Genomic DNA, 25343 nt, shown 5'->3' with positions numbered 1-25343 from the left:
AATCTGGATTTATCAAACGCTTTTGTAAACAGATCAGCAAAATTTTCAAGTGTATCAACTTTTTCGATCTTGATCAGTTTCTTCTCAGCACAATCCCGTATGAAATGATGACGAATGTCAGTATGCTTAGTTTTACTGTGCTTCACGGGATTGTTAATTACTGAGATGGCGGCAGTGTTATCAATTAAAATAGGAGTGAGTAAGAAATTCAGACCATAGTCGCGCAATTGTTGCTGAATCCACAAAACCTGAGAACAGCAGTTGGATGCTGCCATGTATTCAGCTTCGCATGTTGAAATTGCAACTGATGTCTGTTTCTTGCACTGCCAGGAAACTAATCTTCCTCCAAGAAACTGACAGCCTCCTGTTGTTGACTTCCGACTCTGATTGCAACCCCCATAATCAGAATCTGTATAAGCCACCAGTTCAACGTCTCCTCCCTTTGGGTACCACAACCCTAGCTTCGGCTTGCCCTTGAGATACCGTAGTATCCTCTTTGCACCTTTCAAATGAGATTCTTTCGGATTTGCCTGAAAACGTGCACAAAGACAAACAACAAACATTATATCAGGCCTAGAAGCAGTTAAATACATTAATGAACCTATTATCGCCCGATACTGAGTTGGGTCCACATCTGCGTCACCATCTGATTCAGCACCCAATTTGTGATTGACGCAGATTGGAGTATCATATGGAGAACTGTCCTCCATCTTGAATCTTTTCAGCACATCATGAACGTACTTCGTTTGATGAATGAACATCCCATCCTTCTTCTGATCAACCTGCAATCCTAGAAAGAAAGTTAGTTCACCCATAGCACTCATCTCGAATCGTTTCTTCATGACAGCTTCAAAATCCTGACACATGGATACTCTTGATGCAGCAAAAATGATATCATCCACGTAGACTTGAACCAGTAGGAAGTCACATCCTTCTCTCTTCACAAACAACGTACTGTCAATCAATCCCCTTTCAAAACCATTTTCCAGCAAGTAGTCCGATAACGTTGAATACCAGGCACGAGGTGCCTGATGTAACCCATATAACGCCTTGCTCAACCTGTATACATGATCAGGAAAGTCTGGGTCAGGAAAACCCGGAGGTTGCTCAACATACACAACCTCATCAACTTTCCCGTTTAGAAACGCGCTCTTCACATCCAACTGAAATACCTTCATCTTTTTAAATGCAGCAAACGCCAAAAACAATCGAATCGCTTCTAACCGGGCGACAGGAGTAAACACCTCATTGTAATCAATACCCTCTTGCTGATTAAAACCTTTAACAACCAGCCTCGCCTTATTTCTTACGATAATTCCCTTATCATCTCTCTTACACTTGAACACCCATTTTGTGCCTATAGCGTGCACATTCCTTGGTTTTTCAACCAAAGTCCAAACTTCCATTTTTTCGAACTGAGCCAACTCTTCTTGCATGGCTTCGACCCACGAGCTGTCCTTTAAAGCCATTTGATAATTCTTTGGTTCAATTTGGCTTATAAAGCAGGAGTACAAACATTCATTCATTATACCCGTTTCTTTTATGCTTGTATAAACACAGGTGTGCTCATTCAAGCTACTTCTGGTTTGTACACCGGAGGACACATCACCTATAATATTCTCCAATGGGTGATCTTTGTGAATTCTCGTGGTCGGAACAGCACCGACATGCAAATTATCTTCCAAATTTGAAGAGATCTCATCAATGGTTGTTTCTGGCTGAGAGTGAAAAGGATTAATAAATTCATCTTCAGTTGAGGCTGCAGGGGTATCGATAGGGTTTGATGTGGAAGGTTGAGATTTCTCAAACATCTGATGTTGCAATAGATTCTCTTCCTCATCAAGTATCATCTTCGTCACAGCTCTTTCGTCTTCTTCAGAAATTTCCAAATCAGGTACGTTAAACGACTTAAAAAGTTTAACATAATCGAAAAGCTCAGCAGGTCCATTGCTTGGTTTTGGCGGTTGGTAACTAGTAATGTCGGTGTTACAAACCACCTCCACCTTGCAAGTCGACGTATTGAAGACCCGTCTGTTGGGAGTCCCAACAACATAACCGACTAGGATTCCCTCATCGGCTACTTCACCAAATTTCGAATTAGTCTTCAAAATCGAACAAGGAGACCCAAATGGTTCAAGACCGCACAAGTTGGGCTTCCTTCCGTGCATAAGCTCGTAACAAGTTTTTCCAAGTCTCTTAACGGTTAGCACCCTATTCAGAACATAGCAGGCTGTAGCAACTGCTTCAGCCCAAAACATCACAGGAAGCTTCGAGTCTGCCAGCATAGTTCTGGCTCCTTCAATTAACGTTCGGTTCTTCCTTTCAGCCACTCCATTCTGTTGTGGAGTATACGGAGCGCTGTATTGATGCTCAATTCCCTTCTGAAGACAGAAGATTTCCATTTCAAAGTTCTTGAACTCTGTCCCATTGTCGCTTCTGATGAATTTAACTGATTTACTCATGACGTTCTCAACTTTTGTAATGAGATTCTTCACCATCTGAGTCGTCTCGTATTTCGTTTTCAGAAAATACACCCACGAGTATCGCGAGTAGTCATCAGTTATCACCAAGCAGTAAGAGGTACCGCCTAGACTTTGTACATTCACGGGACCGAAGAGATCCATATGAAGTAGTTCTAGAGTACCGGCAATTGAATTAATTTTCTTGGTGAGATGGGATTTCTTGTGTTGCTTTCCCTACTTGCAGGCTATGCATTTGTCTTCAAAGTTAAAACTTTTTAAGGGAACGCCCATCACAAGCCCATTCTTGACAATGAAGTTCATCTTGCGAAGATGAATATGTCCCATTCTCCTGTGCCACAATTCTGATTCTGATTCGCTTGCTTTTGTCATTAAACAAGATTCTCTGGTGGCCATTTCAGTAGACCTCATATCCATCACGTATGTATTCGTTTCACGTGGAGCTTTCATTACTATCCATTCTTCTGGTATTTGAAAACCAGGCTTCAATACGATCGCTTCATTTTTCGTGAAATGGACAGTGTAATCTTTATCACAAATCTGCGACACACTCAGCAGATTATGCTTTAACTCCTCCACAAAGTTTACATTCTCAAGTGTCATTCTCCCATTCGACACAGTTCCTCTACCGGTAATCCTTCCACCGCTTTCACCAGCAAAACTAACTCTTGCTCCCTGAACAGGTTTTAAATCTTGCAACAAGTGTTTGTTGCCCGTCATGTGCCTGGAACAGCCGCTATCTACAATCCAAAGATTGTTGGCAGCCCTGTTCAACTGTTCCTGCACAATAAAACAAAGAGTTAGAATCTTGGGACCCAAGACCAATTGGTCTTGGATCGATACGTCCCGTACCCTGGCTTTCTCAAGTTAGCATCAGGATAATTTCTGTAAGTCCTGTTAGGGAATCTCCCTGCAGATTGAGTGTAATGCCTTCCAAACCTTTGAGAATTGAAAGTGTTATATCTTGTGGTTTGGTTGTAAAACTGAGGTTTGTTTCTATGAAAACTTGAATTCGATACATTTTGGCATTTTTTAAAGTTTTCATTTTTAGCAGTAGCAAAATGACGCTTATACTCAGTTTTATTTTGCTTCACATCTCTAAATCTCGGTTTCAAAGGGCAATCTGCAACTAGATGTCCTAACTTGTTACATCTAAAGCAACATCGACTCTCCATTTTCTTGTCAAATGTTGGTTTGGATGTAGAGGCAGTGTTACCAGCCGTTCGTCTCACATAAGGTGGGACGTACGGATTGAGTGGAGAACTCTTTTTAGAAACTTTATTTTTATCTCCATCAGTGGGTAAACATACCTTCTCTTTTGTCTGACCAGATTCGGACAACTTATCCGAATCCGATGAGACAGGACTTGAAACAGAAATATTCACACTAGAAACAGGCGAACTCGTTTCGCCACAGCTAACACTTGGTTCTACACTTGTAATCTTGATAGGAGTTGTCTGAGGAACCTCGAAATCAACAGATTTCTGAACACTTGGATTATAAGTATAGTTGTGGTTAAAGGGTGGTGGAACTTCGTGATAACCGATTCCTCCCCTCTTTGCAGAGGTACCTTGATCACTCACGAGGTGATCAAGGATTGCCGAGGAATTCCTGAACTGCTCAAGTTTGCGGTTCAGTTCCACCACCTTTACCTGGTGGTCAGCAATCTGTTTATCCCGATCAGCAATCACTTTAGTTTTTTCCTCCAAAACTTCATAACTAAGATCAATTATTTCAATTTTCTCAGCAAGTTTAAGCTTTAAGCTTTGAATGTCTTTTTCACATGCTTTTATTTTAATTTTATAACTTGTTTCTCTTGTTTTTGTAAAATGGTGATCTTCTTTAATAGTTTTAAAGTCAGCATCTAAACGGACGTACTGATCAGTCATAGTTGTTAGTTGCTCAGACAAATTTTCACAATTAGTACAAATATTCTTATTACTTACCTCGGAGCGAGTGTCCTTGTCATTTGCCATGAAAGCTGTTTCTTCTTCAGTAGCTTTCTCAGTTCCATCAACCTTCTCACATTCTTTAACTTCAGTCTCAGCCATGTTCGCTTGCTCACCAGAACCACTTGAATGCGAGTTCCAGTTGTACTCACCTGCTTCTCTGGTCAACATGGCGTTAATCTCTCTGTTAACTCCAGAGTGTTGTGTAGGCCGACCTTGTCCTCGTTCAACCCTCTCATTTCTGCATTCCTTGGCAAAGTGCCCGTACTGTTGACAATTATAGCACCTTACCTTGGATTTGTCGAACCCAGGCCGACCACCAACAAACTTTCTCCCAGTTTTGTTCATAAACCGTTTCACACGCCTCACAATCATTGCCATTTGCCATTGCAAGTCCATCTCCTCCAGATCATCAGCATCGATCTGGTCGTAATCCTCATCTAGTACAGCAGGGTCCACAATCTTCCCCTGGATGTAGTTTTCGTAGGAAGCAATAAATGAAGCATAGACTGCAAACTGCTCTTCAGCAGATTTTACACTCATAGGCATCTTGGTATAATTATTGCTTGATGCATTTGCAGAAAAACCACTTGAGGATGCTTGAGGCTTTGAAGTACTTGATCCTCCAGCAACGAAACATACATCACCATTCGAGTTTACAGAGACGTTTCCTTCATGAGACGAGTCAGAACCTGACTCCCCTTTAGAGTAATAAGCAGCAGATTCAGGCCTCGAACTTGAGCCTGAGTTAACCTTTGCACCATACATACCAGGGTCTTGTATCTGATCTGTAGGTGTTTCTTTTCGAACCATATTAAGCTCATAAGTTCTGAGTTTGTTCACTGCCGTTTCAAGATCATAATTAGGAAAGTCTCTGTCTTCCCTCATAAGAACGGTGTACATTTCCCACTTCGGTGGGAGAGCATCGAGAAGTTTTTCAACGATCTCTTCTTCTCGGTAAGCAATTGAATAATTGCTAAGCTCTGTCATTAGATGATAGTATCTGGTGATAATATCATCCAGTGATTCGTTCTTCAAAAATTTGAAGACGGAGAACTGGGTCTTTAAGAGTTTGATCTTTGACGCACGGATACCCACATTCCCCTCGAATCTATTTTCAAGAGCATCCCAAAGCTCTCTCGCAGAAGTGTACTTTCGGAACGTATGGAGAACCTCTTGAGGAAGTGCCATTGTTATAGCTGCATGGGCCTTACTCTCAGCCTCATACATTTTCTTTTCTTCGTCCTCCATTTTGCTATACTTCTTAACCACATCACGTCCTTCGTATTGCATAGTTGGAGGGATATATCCATCCTGGATGCACACCCACATTTTGGCATCCTGGTATTTGATGTATTGGATGAATCTGTCCTTCCATGCCACGAAGTCAGTTCCTTTCATCAGCCTCGGGGCCTTAGTGGCAGACCCCGCTTCTACTTCCATCTTGACCAAATCGGAGATGTTAATCGACGACATCCTTGCGAAAACCTGAAAAACCTGAAAATAATAATAAAATATTAAAACAGCTCAGTAGGCGAAGTTAAGAATAACTTTGCTTGAAAGTTAACTTCGCTGAAAAGATAACTTCGCTGGGCCTTAAATTCGCTTGAACTGGCGAAGTTAAAAATAACTTCGCTTAGAATGAGCGAACTTAGGAGTTAAGCGAACTTGGGTGGGAAACGAAGTTGCGGATAACTTCGCTGAGGCGAACTTATGAGGTAAGCGAAGTTGTGGTTAACTTCGCTAAACCTTATATCTTCGCCGAAAACCCTAATTCCAGTGACGGCAACTTCGCCTGAAGAATGGTAACTTCGCCCGAAGAACGATAACTTCGCCCGATGAACAAGGAAACTGTTCAGATCTGATTTCGTCAATCCAGCAGTTTCCGATCAATGCAATGGCTTGAAAATGACTGTCAAGCACGAGCAAAACACAATCCCAACAAAAACACGTCCCGTGAAAAGGTCAAACGAGACGTTTCTACACCCGCGTGAAATCCCGAACCTCACAATCGAGCCGATGGCTCTGATACCAATTGTAGGCTCCTGGACGGATCGTACACGGGACGTCGCTAACAACGCAGGTGCGGAATCCCTGCGTGGGTAGATACGAGTGTAGAGTATGTAGAGATCGAACACGAAAGCAATAAACCAACCACGTTATATTGATAACAAACACGTGACCCGAGGTCACAGTTACAGACTATGACACGAACACGTTCACTGAACAACTGAAACAAACCCTAAAATGACCAACTACGTAAACTGTTCGCTGAACAGTATATAAACACGACAACTTCGCCACAGGCGAAGTTGTCAATAACTTCGCTGATTCAACAAGTTCGCCATAGCGAACTTGTTGACAACTTCGCGTTTTACATAAATAATCATAATCAAAACATAATTACATTACAGACTCGATTACAAATGCTAGACTATGAACTACTGACACATGTACCAACAGGATGCACCTCCAAGTGTAGAAGGTCATCAGGCGGTCAACGTAGGGCTCAACACCCAGTATCCGGCACACCCACTCAAAATGGCGAATCTTGGCGATCGCCATGGGGTGCAACTCGCTCAAATGAACACCGTGCCTCTCAAGGACACGGTAAACAAACTTTGTCAATGGGAACCTAAGATTCCCATAGACAAAGAATGCTGCATAAACCCCGATCTTGCCTCTGGGGGCATCGTACACGGTCTGATGGGGTTCAGGAAACTCAGGCTCGAGATGATCGAGCATGAACTTCCTGACAACATACCGGTACAAATCGCCGGGCAGAGCACACTGGCACTCGCCAGCAGTACTCTTGTCATCGGCCGAAGACTCGAGATCACGTGAAGACATCTTGCAGAAAGAAGAAAGCGATTTCGGGAAAATGCTTGCCTGAAAAGGGGAGTATTTGCCGGAAATCGCTAAGAAGAAGAAGAGAAGGGTGAAAGTGTGGATTACAAAGAGGTCTCTCCCCCTTTATATACTAATCGCAATTAATGCGATGAATTTAATGCGGAGGAGAGAGAAATCGAAGGTGCAATGAAACTATGACACGTGGCAAAAAGCAAGCTGGCAACAGCTGTTGACAGGACGCGTACCATTAATTTCGCGGCCACGCGCCCGAAAAATCGCGCCCACGCGCCTGAAAAGCGTCTGGAATGACCATGTACTGTCACGTCACCATAACTTCCTGCACGTCCTGACACAGTCAGAAGAAACCGTCGCACGACGTTTCAGAGGTTTGGACTGTTCCTATCTTTCCACCAACCTTTCGAATTTCAAAATTCAAAATTTAAAAATATTAAAAAGTAAGCGGGAAAATACCCCTTACCTTGGCAAACAAGTAACCGTAAGACGGATGCGGGTACAGTGTAAAGGCAAAACCCTTCACATACCTAGCACCCGCAGGGAATTGAAGCCAAGTAAAACCTTGGCAAACAAGTAACCGTAAGACGGATGCGGGTACAGTGTAAAGGCAAAACCCTTCACGTACCTAGCACCCGCAGGGAATTGAAGCCAAGTAAAACCTTGGCAAACAAGTAACCGTAAGACGGATGCGGGTACAGTGTAAAGGCAAAACCCTTCACATACCTAGCACCCGCAGGGAATTGAAGCCAAGTAAACTTTGGCGAACAAGTAACCGTAAGACGGATGCGGGTACAGTGTAAAGGCAAAACCCTTCACATACCTAGCACCCGCAGGGAATTGAAGCCAAATATTCCTCGACAACCAGGTAACTATAAGACGGGTGCGGGTACAGTGTAAAGGCAAAAACCCTTCACATACCTAGCACCCGCAGGGAATTGACGCCAGGAATACCTTGGAAGTAAAGTAACCGTAAGACGAGCGCTGGTACAGTGTTAAGGCAAAACCCTTCACATACCTAGCGCTCCGCTGGGAATTGAAACCAAGAAGGATCTTCTGGGCAATGCTTGCGGAAATGGAAATAACATCCCCGCATAGCGGGAACGTCGAGAACTACGTTGTTTGAAGCTCCATGATGGAATTGGTGGTTTTAACATAATTGATCACTATGTTCAAAACTACCAAAACCTCATGGAGAGTCCACACAAGTGGGACTCAACGCTCCTGACTTGCGAGGAGGTTACAGACCTACCCGCATCATACCCAAAGACCAAGCAGGAAACTCGGGAATTTCTGCAAGTGACAAGGACTTCCGCGGGAAGAATCCCCATGGAAAACCTTAAAAAACCCTTTTCAAAACCCTTTGCTTAAGTCCAAAAGTTCACCTCACTTTATTAAACACGCATGAGAAGAGCATTGGACTGGGGGGACTTGAAGAGGTAGGTCCCAGCAGAGCCCAGTTGGACCCGCAAGACTCACCTTAAACAGGGACGTCTGCGCAGAAACCAACTGGATCCGCAGGACCAACCATGCTCAGAGACGTGACGTCCTTATGCGCAGTACGCAAGCTGGTCCCGCAGGAAATGCCTCCCAATGGTAAAGGACTCCGCCTGTCCCCGCAGCCTCGGATACAAGCCATTAGGGAAGGCCACCCGCGCAGCAAGGCTACACGCACAAGGCACTTAGCTCTCAATCATTCAGTGTCACCTGAAGGAATGAGCGAAGCCGATAACAATCCCGCACAAGGGCGGGAGGGGGAATACTCCCGCCCAAATAAGCCAGTCCGTACGATACGGGAAGATCTTCTGTACTGTACCTGAAGAGGTATGGGAAAAAGATCTGACTAAAGATACGACAGCTTATGGACAACAGTATGGCGAGCAGCATGCTCCTACACTGTATGTCACTATTAGCCGCTGCCTACTCACCAACTCTTGTCATACCACGTGCGTAGCCGGCAGTTGGTGGAAAAGGAATAGTATACAGCAGGCCTGGTCGCTATCAGCCGCTACCTACCCACCAACTACCAGCAGGGCACGTGCGTAGGCTACTGTTGGTAGAACAGGAACACTGTTGCAGCCGGCCATACCTTTTTGGAAACCTACCTTCGGCTATAAATACCACAAATGGTATGACCATCATATCTTATCTCATATCATCATATTATACCTGATATCTGCTCTAGCAATCTCTTAATATACTTTTATATTTAAAGAGCAATCTAGTCTGATTCTCACGCCGGAGGGTGGTCACAAGGAGGAACCCCCCCCTTCTCAGTGACAAGCTCACGGTGTCTGTTTTGCAGGTTATCAGAAGAACCATCTTCTCAGGGTCTAACCCCTCGTGGGAAACAGCTATCCAACCCCCTGGTTACCAGTAATCTATCCGGGGTCCGGTTAGTGTTTGACCCTTCATTTCCACCATCTTTCTCTCCTTATCACACGTGTTCTTCTCTTCATTTTCACGACTTTCCCAATCCAGATAGGAGTAGGCATCGTTCATCTTCGTCTTCACTGCCAACTTCTACATCTCTATCTACTACACCTTCACCGACTGTTGCTGGGTTCTATTTCAAAACCCTGGGTAGCGTTCAATGTTTAGGTGGCGGTGGTTTGGTGGGGGATGTGTTGGCCTTCTGAGGCCGGAAAACCCTAATTGATCCAATGGCCACCGTGGGTCGCCGCCGCAGACAATGAACCTGTATGTGCCGGGTCAAGCCTATTCGGTAAATTAACCTTTCTTTGGTATATTAATCTTTCTTTTTTCGTTAAATTGTTGTATCTATAGACGGTTGCATGATTTTGGTTTGAAATTGGGCAAAATTAGGTATGGGTATAAATGTGAAGACTCACTTTTGAGAACCTGAATGTGCTGGGTCAAGCCTATTCGGTAAATTAACCTTTCTTTTTCTTAGGCATGTATTTTGTTTAATGTTGGGGCTCATGGCTACTTTTTTTTTTGAATTTATGTTGTCAATGGTTGTAACTTTTTCAGCAGTTACTGATTTGTGAATGCTTTGCACTTGAGACTAGATCAATTCCCTAAGGTAACTTCCTAATTTTCAATATGGGTTATACTCTTTGCATTTATCAAATAATCAGTTTTTGATCCGGTTTTGTAATTTAACTGAACACTTTCATCTTTAAAGAGAGGACATATTATAGATTAATTCTATTGTGACTGTTAAGTTTTCTAGATTATATTAAAACATGCTTAATTAGATCTGATATTAGGTACTCTGTTCTCATATAATTGTAATTATTTGCATAGTGAGCATTATGAGATAAATGCAAAGTTTTATGAAGATAACACAAGACATGAGTTGAAATAACATAACATTGTGAGCCACTGTATTCGAGGTCTTGATATATGGTTGGAAATCATGCTTGATCCCATTAATATGTATGCATTAGTTCTCTATGCAGGGTGATGAAACAATAATTCTTTTTTCCATTTCACCACAATAGAGCTGAAATTGCATTCATAGATGTGACTTTGTGTTCATGCTCATTAAAGTCATCTCATTGTACTATATAACAATGTAGGAAAGTTATCTGCAACTTAATTGGTGTTCTTTTGATCTTCTTATAAAAGTCAACCCACCTGATAGATGGGAGATTTGGTCAACACGTTTTTAACTTATGATAATTTTTGTTAGTTACATGCCTCTTTCTAGATTCAGTGGAATACTCAAGGCTCTTATTTGGTGTCAAGAAAATCATTTCTGGTCAAGAAATTTCTCCAAAAACAAAGGTACCAATGTATACAAATTTGGGTAAAATACTTGTTACCTTACACAAATCTATTGCTTTAAGTTAGTCAACATGTGTTGTGGCATCGTTTTTTCTTAACGTGTCGTGCAGAGTGAAGCGACTTCATGGAAGTCACAGTTTTCTATAAAAGACCTACTTCAGGGTAAAGGAAAGACACCAACAACTGTCGATCACCTCCACCACTACCAATAACAATTAAAATAAATGGAAATTAGAGACGAGCGATGTGCCTGCAAAGCCATCTCAGAAAAAGAGTAACAAGTCTTCGTGAAGCTTCGTTCCTTGGTTGAATCTGTATACATCTCTGTTGATGTCATAATCAAGGTTAGCTCAATTAAATCTATAACTTTTTAGTTTATATTAATTGCATTATAAGTAAATTTCGAGAAAATTAGCATGATTTGTGTGTTATTGTAGGCAAAACATGATAGCAGTTCTGGTTTGAGTTTTGATGATTGTTTATTGCGTTTAAAACCCGATTAGATGCAGTGTTTCGGAGGCCATAAATTGATTTTTGTTGAGAAAATCATTGAACGTCTACAATTGAGTTTAAAGCAAAAATTCATGTTTGGAATTGGTATACTTTTTACACGATACTCCATTAACTCACATCAAGCCAACAAGTTATAATAGTTTCTCCTGTTACAATTGTTTTTTGGCCAGGAACCAAATATTTATTATCTAAGGTTTTTTTTAGTTGGGAGATATATATTCAAAGTGATCCACCACAACACACAAAGATGAGACCTCATAGGAAGTTGAGAATATATATTTGGCAAGAACCTATAAGTAAATACTTATTGTCATTTATGAGAGATATGCTTACGACTCATTGGTTTTCACTTTAAGTGAACTAAAATTCCCAACATCAGGGGGTGACAAAAAGCAGTTGAAAAAGGAATGAGTATGTATGAATTATCATTGATCCTCAAAGTAAACTACGTAAAATAAAAGTTCAAAGGATAATTCATCGAAAAATTAGCGAATCAATTATTAGGCGCGTTCATTGACGTATATAGAGAGACTAAGTCGCATAAATTAACAGCTTATGCTCCAATTAATATAACTGTCTTGGAAGGAAGACCACACATTGGTGATGACTAGCATGTCTAGGGCACGCCTGAAGCGTGCTAGACTAGTCGATTCCAAGAATAATAATTAATAATTCCTCGAAGATTGGAGCAAGTAACGAATATGGTCAAGTCGAGGTACAACAACAACATGGTCTCTTAAAAGAGACATTAGACATGATGGCTCCTAAAGAACCTCAGGTACCTGAAAATGAAGAGATCTCATTATATTTTATCATGTCTACGAGATATATGGAATCAAAATAAAATCGCCGTCGTTATATTTTTATAAACAATATAGCGCTTTAAATTATTAAATGATGAGGATCAAGATTTAAGATCTGCCTATGAATGAAAACATATTAATGATTGGCCAAAGTGGAAAGACGCAAATAGGGCATAGTTGAATTCTCTAAATAACGGAAAGTTTAACAATCCGTACAACTAAGTTGTAAAATGTGTTAGATACAAACGGGTATTGTATATGAGTTATGAAAATTCGTCAAGTGATATAAGGCAAATTGATGGCACAAGGATTTTGCAAAGACCCATGATTAATTATGAGGAGACACATTCTCCAATGGTGGAAGCAATGACTTTCCGATAACTAAGCAGTCTGGTAATATAAAGAGAGCATTGATATGTGTCTAATAAATATTGTTATTCAGTTGATACTGAAAGTTTACAAGAAAATCTATGAAGGATTTGAATTATTAAAGTAAGTTCTCGAGAACATAATAATTGTTGTGTATAGAATCATATTTGAATACTTTACGATTACTGAATATGTTGAATATAAATGGAACTCTTGAAGAGTTTCCTAAGGTAATTGAATACTTGAAAGATTAATTGATAAATCTTAATGATGTAATTATGTGTATCAATAAGCATACACATAGAATAAAATGCACATGATGAGTACAATATCTCAATAAACAAAGAAATTGTATAATATGGATTTTTGATATGTGATACAAAATGATGTGTTAATGAGCAAGTGTATGCAACAAAAATCTTGAAAAAATGAATGTGTATGCATAATTTGTCAAGTTGAAAAGAAGTCCATGATGGATTGGCAAATGCATGGATTTATGCTTATTACGTATGGACTAAACTATTTGAGTTGAACTTGAAACAAATCAAGAGATGTTTTGATAAAGAGGGAGATAAGTTGGATATAATTAGCCATACTTTTATCAAAAGTTCACTCTTAAAAGTTCATTATAATCACAGTTTACAGTAATTATATACACATCACCAAGAGAAACTAATGAGCTTTTAAAGAGAAATTTTTTTTTTGAAATACCTTGACACTGTGTGCTTGTTTGACTTAAAGTTCGAGTATATGTGTAAATATATGTTTATAAATCCATAAAAGTGCATCTAGAAAATGTTGAGAAATTTACCATCGACAAATTTAATCCTTTTAGCACGTAAAGGATGTCTAACAATGTATCTATATCATTTCCTATTTGAATATGAAATATTATTGGTTCGGAAATACCATAAATAAATGCATTTGTGCATTATGTCGTACTGTTAGCTATATATGATTATTATTTCCTTTATCTATATTTATTGGCATGTGTTATGCTAGGAAACATCACAACGGGTTACAACATATATTTCAGGTTTGAAAGATACGTGTTCATATTTTACTAACCCATTAAAACAAGTATGGTTAGTCTTGTTGACGTAGAGAAACACAAAAGGATCATAGTGTTTACCAGATGAAGCAATAGAAGTTTTCATGTGAAGATCATACAACATCATTCAAGTTAAGGATTCAAATGTCAACGAACGAAGACACAAATGACTGACTGCAATAGGTTTGGGCAACTTTCATAAAAGATCGATATTTACCATTTTGACGGATATACAAATCAGGGGTAGATAATACGCGCTGCACTCTTTTTTCCTTAGCTATGGTTTTGCCCCACTTGGTTTTCCAAGCAAGGTTTTTAATGAGGAAGCATCTTCAAACGTATTAAGTTGATAACTAAGGGGGAGTGTTATGAATATATATTATGGTGGTTATCAATACCTAATATAGATTATGCTTATTATCCAATTTATCTTCTCTTATATATACATCTTATTATACCTCATTATAATACACACTTTATCAATAAAATCTCTTCCTTTCCTTCCTACATGTCTTCTCTTGTTCTTTAGCTATTAGACTTGTTTCACAACAACTTCATTTTTTTAAGTTCATTTTCGTGAAGAGGGAGGTCAAACATCTACATCGATAAGTTTTGAAAAAAATGGATATTGGTTTAGTTCTTAATATTTTTGTAATAAAATAAAAAGTCAAACACCACCTCACTTTTATTACGAATATCTTTTTCCGTGGTGAAAATATTTTGAAAATAAATTCTAAGCTTCCAATACCACCACTTATACACGATCTAAAAAACAAAAATAGAAAATTTAAAGATGGCAACTCTTATAAGTTCTAGATTTGTTGATTACCCCTTTCACATTATACATATTGCTAGCCACCTTCGTTTTACTACATTATAATTTGGGAGTCATACTTCTATAAACTCATCACTATTCATGTTTCAAATGACAATCACATCCAAATTTATGAAATTCAAGTGGCATCATCTTTAGCAAACCAATAAACAAATCCAATCTCTCACTACTTGACTCCACATCAGTCAATTTCAAACCCATTTCAATCATTCTCAACTCTTCTACAAATTTTCTATACAACCTTAAATAGAACCCAACTTAACCCCGTCCAGGTTCGGTTTTAGCTTTTGACGATTGGCTCAATTATAACGCATACCTCCAACGACGAGACATTTCAAGTCAAACCCTTCATACCGATGATGATGTTCAAGAGGTGATGCTGAAAACCCAACCCAAAATCGAACCCGCGAAAAAAAAAAGACGTCAAAAAGCAGGCCCTTAAAGAAACCCAACCCGAAACCGTTGAACCTTCGCTTCGAGAAAAGGTTGTCATGTGGAACAATACCGAATAAATCGCTTTTGCCAAAGCTTGGATTAGCGTCTAAGGGTATTGTTTATAATTTTATAATTTTTTAAAGACAAAATTACAGAAATTTTTCTTTATGTTTACACTCAATTTTAGTGGTTGTCATTTATCTTCAAAATTAACCTAATTTGTACTTTACGTTTCAAAATGCTACACCATCTGTCTTTTAACCCTAACTAGTTAGTTTTTCTCGTTAAGTTAGATAATGCGGTTTGCACATGAGGGTACACTGGTAACTTTACCCATTTATTTAAAAAAAATAATAACAACTATATTATCTATATAGTATAAAACAAAGGTTTGGCGTCACATAATTAGGCTCCATACTTTTGTTATATGTTATATGTGTATAAAACAAAAGGTTAGGTCGATGTTGTAGGTGTGGTGTGTTTGAAAGAGGAAAAGTAGAAAAAGCGTGGAATTAATGGTGATAATGGGGTTTTTGTTGGTCGGTTTAGGTGGTGATAGACATGGCATCGATGATTGGCGGTGATGGTGGTGGTCACACGGTGGGTTACCGGAGGTTGGATGGTGGCCGGTGGTGGTGTGGGGATGGGTGGTGATGATAGGGTTTGGTGTTAAAAGTTTTGGAGAAGAGAGAGAGAGAGTGATTATATATATATATATATATATATATATATATATATATATATATATATATTCTTTTTAGTTTATTTATTAATATTTTAAAATAAATAGGTTAACGGACCAATTTGCTCTCATGTGCAATGCATGTGACATGCGGTAATGAGAAATACTAACTGGTTAGGGTCAAAGGAAAAACAGTGTAGTATTTGAAAACATAAAGTACAAACCTTGTCAATTTTGAAGATAAAGGGCAATATCTGTAATTATGTCTTAATTTTAACAATCAGAATTGTATATATTTGTTTACGTTTTACATTTTATTTATATTTATTAGATAAAGAGAAAAGGGACCGAGTTTTTGGAAGGCCGTCACGCTCAAATACCATGAAATTTTACAACTCCCGATATATCGGATACATGGTTCCATAAACTGAAAGTGGAAGGAGATGAATAAAAAGGTGGGATGGTTTAACAATATTTACATCAACGCCAAGAATAATCGAAAGAGTAGTAGTCATGACACCGGCGTTTAGAAGTTGGCAAATGATTAATATGTTGCCAGGCATAAGCATGCCTTTCCCTACCCACAAGTTTGGGAAACTATTCAGTGGTGTTAAAAGAGGCATTCGGTGTCGAACGAGGTTAAGTCGGTGAAGCGGCTAAAAACGTCCGAAAGTAGAGACTTTAGAACGGTGGTTCGAATTCCCGTTATAACTAAGATCTTAATATGGAGTTTAGCGATGACGATCCGGTTGAACTGGAACGTCCGATTAGGAGGGTCAAGGCAAAAGAAAAGAGAACGGAATCGTATTCAACCGACAACCCGAAATTGAATTTTATAAATGATGGGTTTATAAGTTTTAAAGAGTTACAAAATTGAGAAGATGAAAATGAGGCAAAAAAATAAGCGAAGAGATGGCCGAGATAGAACGCGACATCTTCGTTTAATGGAGGCCGAGTGGAAATATTTCAATTTCTTAACGCGAGATCTTAGCCATCTTCACAAACAAGAGCTCGACTTGGCGTTGACATTGAAGTGTAAAATTGGCCAACAATATAACTTAACGTTCTAGTTTTTTAGTTTTATTATTTAGTTATTTATATTTACCTTTTATTAGTTTTTTTCCTAGTATTTTAGTTTTATGGTTTGTATTTTTTTTAATTAATGTAGTTGTTTTCACTTTTTGAATTAATGCATTCTAATTTATTTTATTAAATATTATAGTTTTAAAGATATATTTTAAATGAGAAATGTTAAAATACAAAAGAAGACAAAAATAAGAAGTGTGAGAATAATTTGTGGCCAAATCATAACTCAAAATATACATATAAATGACTTTTTTTTAAAAAAGTCAAATGTTTCCTCCATCATTTTCGTTCAAAAAAAGACACAATGACGAAAATGAATAAAAGACACAATTATAACTAAAAAAGCCACAATATATTGCAAAAACTAACACAATGTCAAAAAAAAATATAACACACTGTTGAGTATTATGGCACAACATAAAAAAAGACACAATGTTAAGGAAATAAGACACAATTTATGATGAAAATAAACACAAAACAAAATAATAAACAAAAAGACAATATTTTTCCTCTCAACATTGTGTTTTTTAAACCAGGTAGACGGTGGAAACATTGTTGTATATATATATATATATATATATATTTGTTTTTTTTATTAAATTTTGTGTTATGATTATTTATATTATTATTTTTATTTTTTATGAGAGATTTTTTTGTGTGGCTATAAATCATTCTCATATTTGTCCCCCATTGTAGAATAACTTCACCATATTTTAAATATAAAAATTGTTTTAAATAAAAAAGAAAAATAAGAAATGGAGAATGGTGGAGAATGGGAAAAGGTGTATGCCCCCTAGGGTTTAAGGGTGATGTTGAGTGATAGAGGGAAGCTAGCTGACGAATGAGAAAAATGGTGTTGAATGATGCATGCCCCTTAACCTTATGGGTCATTCTCCATCATTCTTCAACACTATTTAATTTATATTTCTTATTTTTAATATAAATCATATTTAATAAATTAAAAACACAAAACATAAAATAAAAATAAAAATTAAGTGGATATTGTTATATATAACAAATAACAAGTTTTGTGCCGTTAAGTGGCGATTGGGCCACTTGGAGGCACCGTATTAATTGTTGCAAATTTGGTTTTTCTTTAATTCGATAATGTAACAAACATAATAGAACCGACCGAATTTGCAAATACTCACAACCTCAACGCTCTAAAATTTACCCATGCTGAGTTTACCAACCGACTCCACCCCGTTGGTCCACCATGATTTTTATATTTATTCCGTGATTTAGCTCTGATACCATAACAAAAGTAAACGAAACCATCCGAGCTCATGTCGAGTTACCACCCATTTTTTCTCTCCAGTCTTAACCATTCCAGCTAACAAAAAGAGGAAATGGAAAATAAGTTGTGTGAGCATCGTGGTCACCATCACGCCAGCCCCATCACACGTTAGACATTGTTTTGAAACCCGGCCCGGCCAGTCAGACCGGTCTGACCGGGACCCGGTCTTTATACTGGGTTGGGTCAGTGTATATGGGCCGTTTCAAAAACCCAGCCGGTTTTGTGGGTGGGCGGTCGGCCCAGTCGGTGAACCGGTAAAACTCATTTTTCCATTAAATCTAAAAATGAAATGTGCATGTCGGGATTTGAACTTGGGTCATTTTAGAGATAAAAGCTTAAAGAATTACCCATGAGCCAGCCAACCAAGCTTCATTGATGTCTCTATTGATCAAACATAAATCATATATATTTAAAAAACAATGTATAAAATATAGATAAACATTAAAGTTTGTTGTTATTATTATTATTGGTTATTATTATTGTTTATATGTATATGAATATATATACACACACACACACACATACACACACACATATATATATATATATAGGGGAGGGATAATTTGAGAACCTTTTGAGTTGTTAGAACTTTGAGAACTCAATATGGACCACACATTTAATTAAATGAGTATGGAATATGTGGTTGAGAATAAATCTGATTAAAAAATTAATCAGGAGAGAGAATAAGTATTTTCGATGATTACACAAGTTTAAATGTTAGTTACACATGTGTAATAAGTCGATTCGGTGTGTAAAAAAATACTGTAATTTTTTGTACATTACTTACACTTACGTATTACACATGTGTACAAAAAAAATCAAAAAAGAAAATTGTTAAGTTGAGTTTTTTCGAGTTCTTAAAACTTAAAGCGGTTCTCAAAAGAAATCAATCATATATATATAAACGAAGCCTTTAAAAGCTCTCTGGTTGCTTCCTACATTCTCTCAAACCTCCATATTGCATTATTTGTAAATGGAGACTTCTCATTCATTTGACCTGAATTCACGGGTATGGGTCTTACCAAACTCAGATAGTTCTTAATCGGGTTATAACATCTCATTAAATTGAAAATTAATCTCACCAAATTATTGATGTTAAAATCCTATAGAATAGGGATATACTAAAAATTATTATTTGATTTTTTTAAAAGAGAGATTATTTATACTTAAGAAACAACTTTATCGAAAAAAAATAAGGGGTTTTTGGTTCTCACCAAACCCTATTAACTTTTATAGTGGGCTATAATATCTTATTTATTTGTGAAACCCTTTTATCATCAAACTCTAAGGGCCTGTTTGGTATGGGGTAATGGAATGGACGACGGAATGGAATGGACGTGGTAATGGAATGGAATGGGTTATTACCATTCCAATGAAATGTTTGGTTACCACATGGGAATGAAATGAATCATTACTTTGTATTGTTGGTAGGTAAGAAAAAAAATAAAAAAAAAATTAAAATGGTAGTGAGTGGTGGTGGGAGTGGTGGCGGTAACGGTGGAGGTGGTGGTGGCGGTAACAGTGGAGGTGGTGGTGGGCTGCGATGACGGTGGGCGGCGTGTGTGATGGTGGGGCGATGATTGATGGATGCGGCGGGTGGCTAGAGGTGGTGGGTGGCTGACACTGATGGTGATGGTTTGTGGAGGTGGGTGGTGGTGGCAGAGGATGCCGATGGTGGTGATTGGTGGCAGTAGCGGTGGTGGTGGGCAGCGGTGACGGTGGGCGGCATGTGTGATGGTGGGGTGATAGTTGATATATGCGGCGGGTGGCTGGCGGTGCTGAGTGGCTGCCACCGATGGAGATGGTTGGTGGCGGTGGTGGGTGTTGATGTTGGGTGGTGTTGTTGTTGGGAGGGTGGTGGAGGTTATGTAGGGTGAAGGAGGGAATGGAATGAAAAAAAACATGGGGTATGGAGGGAATGAACTTGGGGTATTTTAGAGAGAATGGAATGGACTAGGTAATGGGTCATTCCATTCCTTTGGTCAACCAAACACACTATTTTCCATTCCCTCACAATGCGTCATTCCATTCCGTCCTCCATTCCTACATACCAAACGCTACCTAAGTATATTATTAATTTCCCTACAATAAGTAGCATTAAATTCCAAAAAAGTATATAAATATTAAAAATGAATAATGTAAAACAACCCCCGTAATACGGGAGATTAGATATACTAAAAATTAACATTTGATTTAAAAAAAAAGATATTATTATAATTAAGAAACAGTTTCATGGTAAAAAAAATAAACGATTCTTGGATCTTACCAAACCCATATAGCTTTTAAACCGGGTTATAACATCTCATTTATTTGTGAAATCTTTTATCATGAAACCATAAGTATATTATTAACTTCCATATATTAAATAAAATTAAAATTCAATATATATATATATATATTAGAAACAAATAATATAAAACAACTCGTAGTACGGGGGGATAAAAACTAGTTATGTGTGTGTGTGTGTGTATATATATATGACGTCATCCGGGTCAAACACCGGTCTGCCCTCCCGGGTCGGTCCGACCTTTGACCCGGTAAGACCAGTGGCATACCTACCTTAGTCGTTGGGGGTCGGCTGACCCTGTGAGAGAAAGTTTTTTAGTGATATATATATGTGTGTGTGTGTGTGTGTGTGTGTTAAAATTCCGACCGACCCCTATGAAATTTTGACACCGACCCCTGTGGATTTTAGAACGACCATTAACTGAGAGAACTTGAGATGAAAAGATTAGAGTAAACCAACCATATTTTCCGGCAACCGGCACAAATAAGTATTCTCATGTTGCAGCTAAAGAAGAAAAGAAATAAGAGACCCAATTTAACATTTTAAGGATGTAATGAGCCTTTATTAACTTTCTTTTACAACCCATTATTTTACCAAAATTTAATAGGACATTTGAAAATAAAGATAAAATCAACAAAACATTTATTTGTGCACATTTATTTAATTCTTAGTTAGATAACCTTATATATAATAGAAATCAGTATGTTTTCTCCCAAAATTACTTGCCCATTTAATTTGTATATGATTAATTAACTTTTAATAAGCTTTTGTTTTGTTTTTATATTTTATTAATATGAATATCAAACAAGATGATATTGTGACTATATACCAAAAATTAAGAACTTGTAGAAAACAACTATAAATATATTGTTTTTAAATTATGCATAACTAATGACGTATCATGATTTTTTATTTTTTATTTTTTTATGATAATATGATATTTTGGTTTATTATCTTTTTTTTAATATGATCCGCCCCATTTGACCCGACTTAAACGACCAAACCGGATCGAAAAATTATTTAGATACCAATTTGACCCGACCCGTACAACCGTACCGGACTGAAGAAAAATTTATATAGCGATAAGCAACTAAGTACCGACCCGAAAGTTTTCCGACCCCTACAAGAAAATTTTCTGAATCCGCCACTGGGTAAGACATCCGGACCGAGTCTGAAAACATTGATGTCACATGAACACGAACGGCGCGGTGTTTGAGTGAAGGGGTGGGAGCCATGTCAGCATGTTCCGTGAGCCACCGTGAACCATTAGGGATAGCCTAATAAAAGACACTCGTAGCCCTTCAATTCTTTGAAATTTAATCAATGTACGCTTCGATACCTCCGGAACTCCTTCAATTCTTTGAAATTTAATCAAATTAAGGAAATATTATGGAATAATCAATGTATAAACGGTTGCACCAACACCAAACCCCTTTGACATTATCGACTATAAATCCACTCCGATCAAACTCTAGACCCCGGCATGGACTTTCCACCAGAGATCATCACCAACATCCTGTATCGTCTACCGGCGAAATCTCTTGGTCGCTTCAGGTGCGTTTCCAAGAGTTGGCAAGCTCAGCTTTCAGAACCACAATTCATCAAACACCATCAAAATACCCTCAACCGCAATCACCTCATCTGTGCTTCCTTTAGTAGCTCACTCTACTCACTCCCATGCAATCAACTTGAAGAAAACCCGAAGAAACTTAGCTCTGAATTGCCTCACGCGGATATATTCATTTTCCTTGGTTCTTGCAATGGTCTTGTTTTGGGTTTTGCTGAGGACTTTGTTAATGCTCATTCGCTCGTTGTCTTCAATCCAACAACCACGAAATTCGTGGAGTTACTGGAATCCGGTTATGAGATGGTAAATAAGTTGTTGGAAATTGATATTTTGTATGGATTTGGCTATGATGTGTTGAATGATGATTACAAGGTTGTTACAATCTCGTACTTTCATTATAACTATATGCATCGGCCTGATAATATCTTTGTGCATATTTATAGCCTTAGAAATAATACTTGGAAGTGTGGGATTGATTCTCCTTATGATCATTCTCATGGAAGGAGTTTGCATGGTGTTTTTGTCAATGGGTTTCTTCATTGGATTGCTAACAAAGGTTCAAATCGTGTACCGGTAATTGTTGCTTTTAATTTAGCTGATGAGACATTTAGTGAAGTGCCATTGCCCAATTTGGATGGTCATGTTGATATCATGTCTAAGAGTAGTTGCAAACTTGTTGTATATGGTGAAAAACTTGGTTTATTTATGGAAGATGGGGTGTGGTTGATGAATGAGTATGGGGTTAGGGAATCTTGGTCAGAGATCTTAATCCATGGTTTACATGAAATTCCAATGATTGAACGAAAGATTTTTTATGAAGATGGGAAACTTTTTCTGGTTAGCAGCGGTTTAATATGGATATATGATGTTGAAGAAGGATCTTTTTGTAGAACTATTGATATTTCTAGGAATGTTACAGGCTTGAAGGTTAAAGGTGGTTATGTCGAAAGCCTTGTCTCGCCGAAATTCGGCGGAACCAATTAGAAACCAACATATTCAAGTGAAGGTTCATGGATGAGTGTAAGGTCTGATAGGTCTGATTTATACTTTCAAGCATGTTTCTTTAAGTATGGATCTTGCAATATGTGCGAGTGGTTGAGTTAGTTGCATATGATGAGCATAAGATTAATGTCAAACATATTTTAGGTTTTGTTCTCACTAAGTTGCCTTGGAATATTTTAGATTGATATTAGCAATAGTTTTGGTTATGTTTCTGATGTGGGCTCAAGTGTAGAAGATCGGGCCATAATGTTTCTACAGGTCTAAGATCACGCTTCCAGAGGTGCTGTACGAGAATGGGCTTAACTTGGGCTACGGACCTCCATGTCGAGCGTGCTATCAGTCAAAACGACCGTTGGAATGTGGGCCACGTTATCGTAACATCCCATAGGCAGGTTAACCCATTTTTTTCCGAAATAAGCCTTCTAGATACACTTTTGGGGTACTTTAATATTTTTTGTCTACTTTTCGGGTTTTGTTTTGGGCTGTTGTTGGGCCTGTGGTTGTTTGTTTCAGCCCAAGCCTATTTTGGATTCTCTATTAATATGTTATGAATGTCTTGTGACTGATCATTGATCAGAATTGAATAAAAAACTTTTGGTTTTTCAAATTTCTGCCTTTTGGGTCGAATTTGGGGGTTTGGGGAAGGATCATCACGGGTATTCGAGAATCAACGTGATTAGTCTTTGTTCTCTATTAGTACGCTGCATCAGTTTCTTAAATCATCATCATAATCATCATACTCAGTATATCCTACCAATAGCAAAGCTATGGTAGGATGTAAGGAGGGTAAGATGTAGACAGCCTTACCTCTACCCCGTAGGAATAGAGAAGCTGCTTTCGGTGAGACCCCGACTCGATAGTGGTTTTGCATCAAGCCTTGGACATAAGACACATAACATTCAACCATCGAGACCCAGGCCGATTGGTGCATATACCTTTGTATTTCGGCTATCAACGACACCACATGATGCCTGATTAACCTTCCGTCATTTTTAACGTTATTTTCACGAATTTAGTAAAATAACGTCAAAATTAGTACAATTTCACTTTTATTCACTCAAGAGCCCACACATATATGCATTATATGCGTGCACCGTAAGCAGATAATGATTATGTTTCTTGAATACGGATCCTATATAGTGTTGCGTTTCACTTTATTAATCCATCATGTACGTTGTTTTGACAAGATTAGTTGTATATTTGGAGACTTAATTAATGAGAGTTACATGATCATGTATGTGTTGATTTTCTGAAACCTATTCCACCCATAATTTATATATACCAACGGATTTTTTATAGTTCTCACCATTTTGTGTTATCGGTAGTTTCCTGCTATATATCTTACAACTTTGTTGTTATTGATTTGAAGAAGCTTAAGGCATGTGTGCGGTAGCAATAAGACTTGTCAACTGGTGTTGCTAAAATGAGTATAACTAACAATAAAGGTATGGTGGTTCAAGAGTATGTCACTAACAGAGCTTTCTAACCTGCTAAGATTAAAGGAAAACACGACTGGTTAGTCTCACCGCAGGAGGGGGCCTCCTGCGATCAACCTCTAGAGTGAGAGTCAGTGCTATGATACAATGATTTGTAGAAGAGTAAGTATGAAGAGAAAGTAGAGAGAAATAGGGTGAATGAGTATAAATATACCTTTGGCTGAAGTGTTCTTTTTATAGGAAATCGAAAGCTTCTCTAGGGAAGCTTAAGCTTCTTAAAGGGAAATGGTCAACTCATTTTTAGCTCATGTAGGCAAGTAATACCATTTCCGTATAACTTGTGTTCTACTTTTGTCTGCCATATCCACGTACTTGCTTTATGACAAGTTTCAGCTTTATGTCACGTCAGACGTGACTCTTCTGAGGTTATTGTAGTGAGGATCTTTGCTGGTCAACTTTGGGTTCTTGTTGGGGAAGCTTCGAGCTTCCTTGTCTAGCAGCTCTTACTTACTGCTTCTTAACTCCTAAGCTTTCCTGGCTAATGAGTGGGTAAGGGTACCCACGTCATCAACTGGTTAGAGATAATCTTCATGAAAAGTAGCGGAGCCACACCAGAGAGACCGGGTTAACTCGGACCCACTCGTTTTCCGATTTTATGTATAACCTATATTAACGTAGTAACGAGCGAGCCCATTCTTTTTCGGCGAACGAACCCATTATCATATTATAAAAATTTTCGAACCCATTGTTTCTGAAAAATTTAGTTACTTTACTTTTAGTTATTAACTTTTATATATAATTTATAAAATGCTCTTATAGAACGAATAAAAGTTAGAAATTGGCCGATAAGACAATAAGTCATATATAGATTAATATAAAAGTCCAAAAATATTTATAGGATGTGTCAATAAGGCTAACCCAATTATCACTTAATAA

At 38.2% G+C, this 25343-nt stretch overlaps 1 protein-coding gene across 1 annotated transcript; it reads left to right on the top strand.

Annotated features, from left to right (window-relative positions):
• The first annotated feature begins 21563 nt into the window (after positions 1-21563).
• On the top strand, positions 21564-22979 carry LOC143560660 (F-box/kelch-repeat protein At3g06240-like). Its single transcript, XM_077048918.1, has one exon. It carries the CDS (start codon positions 21886-21888, stop codon positions 22951-22953), a length of 1068 nt encoding a protein of 355 aa, XP_076905033.1. The 5' UTR covers positions 21564-21885; the 3' UTR covers positions 22954-22979.
• Positions 22980-25343: the final 2364 nt, after the last annotated feature.

The sequence above is a fragment of the Bidens hawaiensis genome, unplaced genomic scaffold (genome assembly GCF_021521415.1).
Source record: "Bidens hawaiensis isolate Kalapana, Puna unplaced genomic scaffold, B.hawaiensis_p1.1 tig00020419_1, whole genome shotgun sequence".
Lineage (NCBI taxonomy): Eukaryota > Viridiplantae > Streptophyta > Magnoliopsida > Asterales > Asteraceae > Bidens > Bidens hawaiensis.
The sequence above is the reverse complement of the archived record's forward strand: the minus strand, read 5'-3'. Positions and strand labels throughout refer to the sequence as shown.

Coding starts and splice junctions, on each gene's coding strand:
- LOC143560660 (XM_077048918.1), top strand. CDS start 21,886: ATGGACTTTCCACCAGAGATCATCACCAACATCCTGTATCGTCTACCG.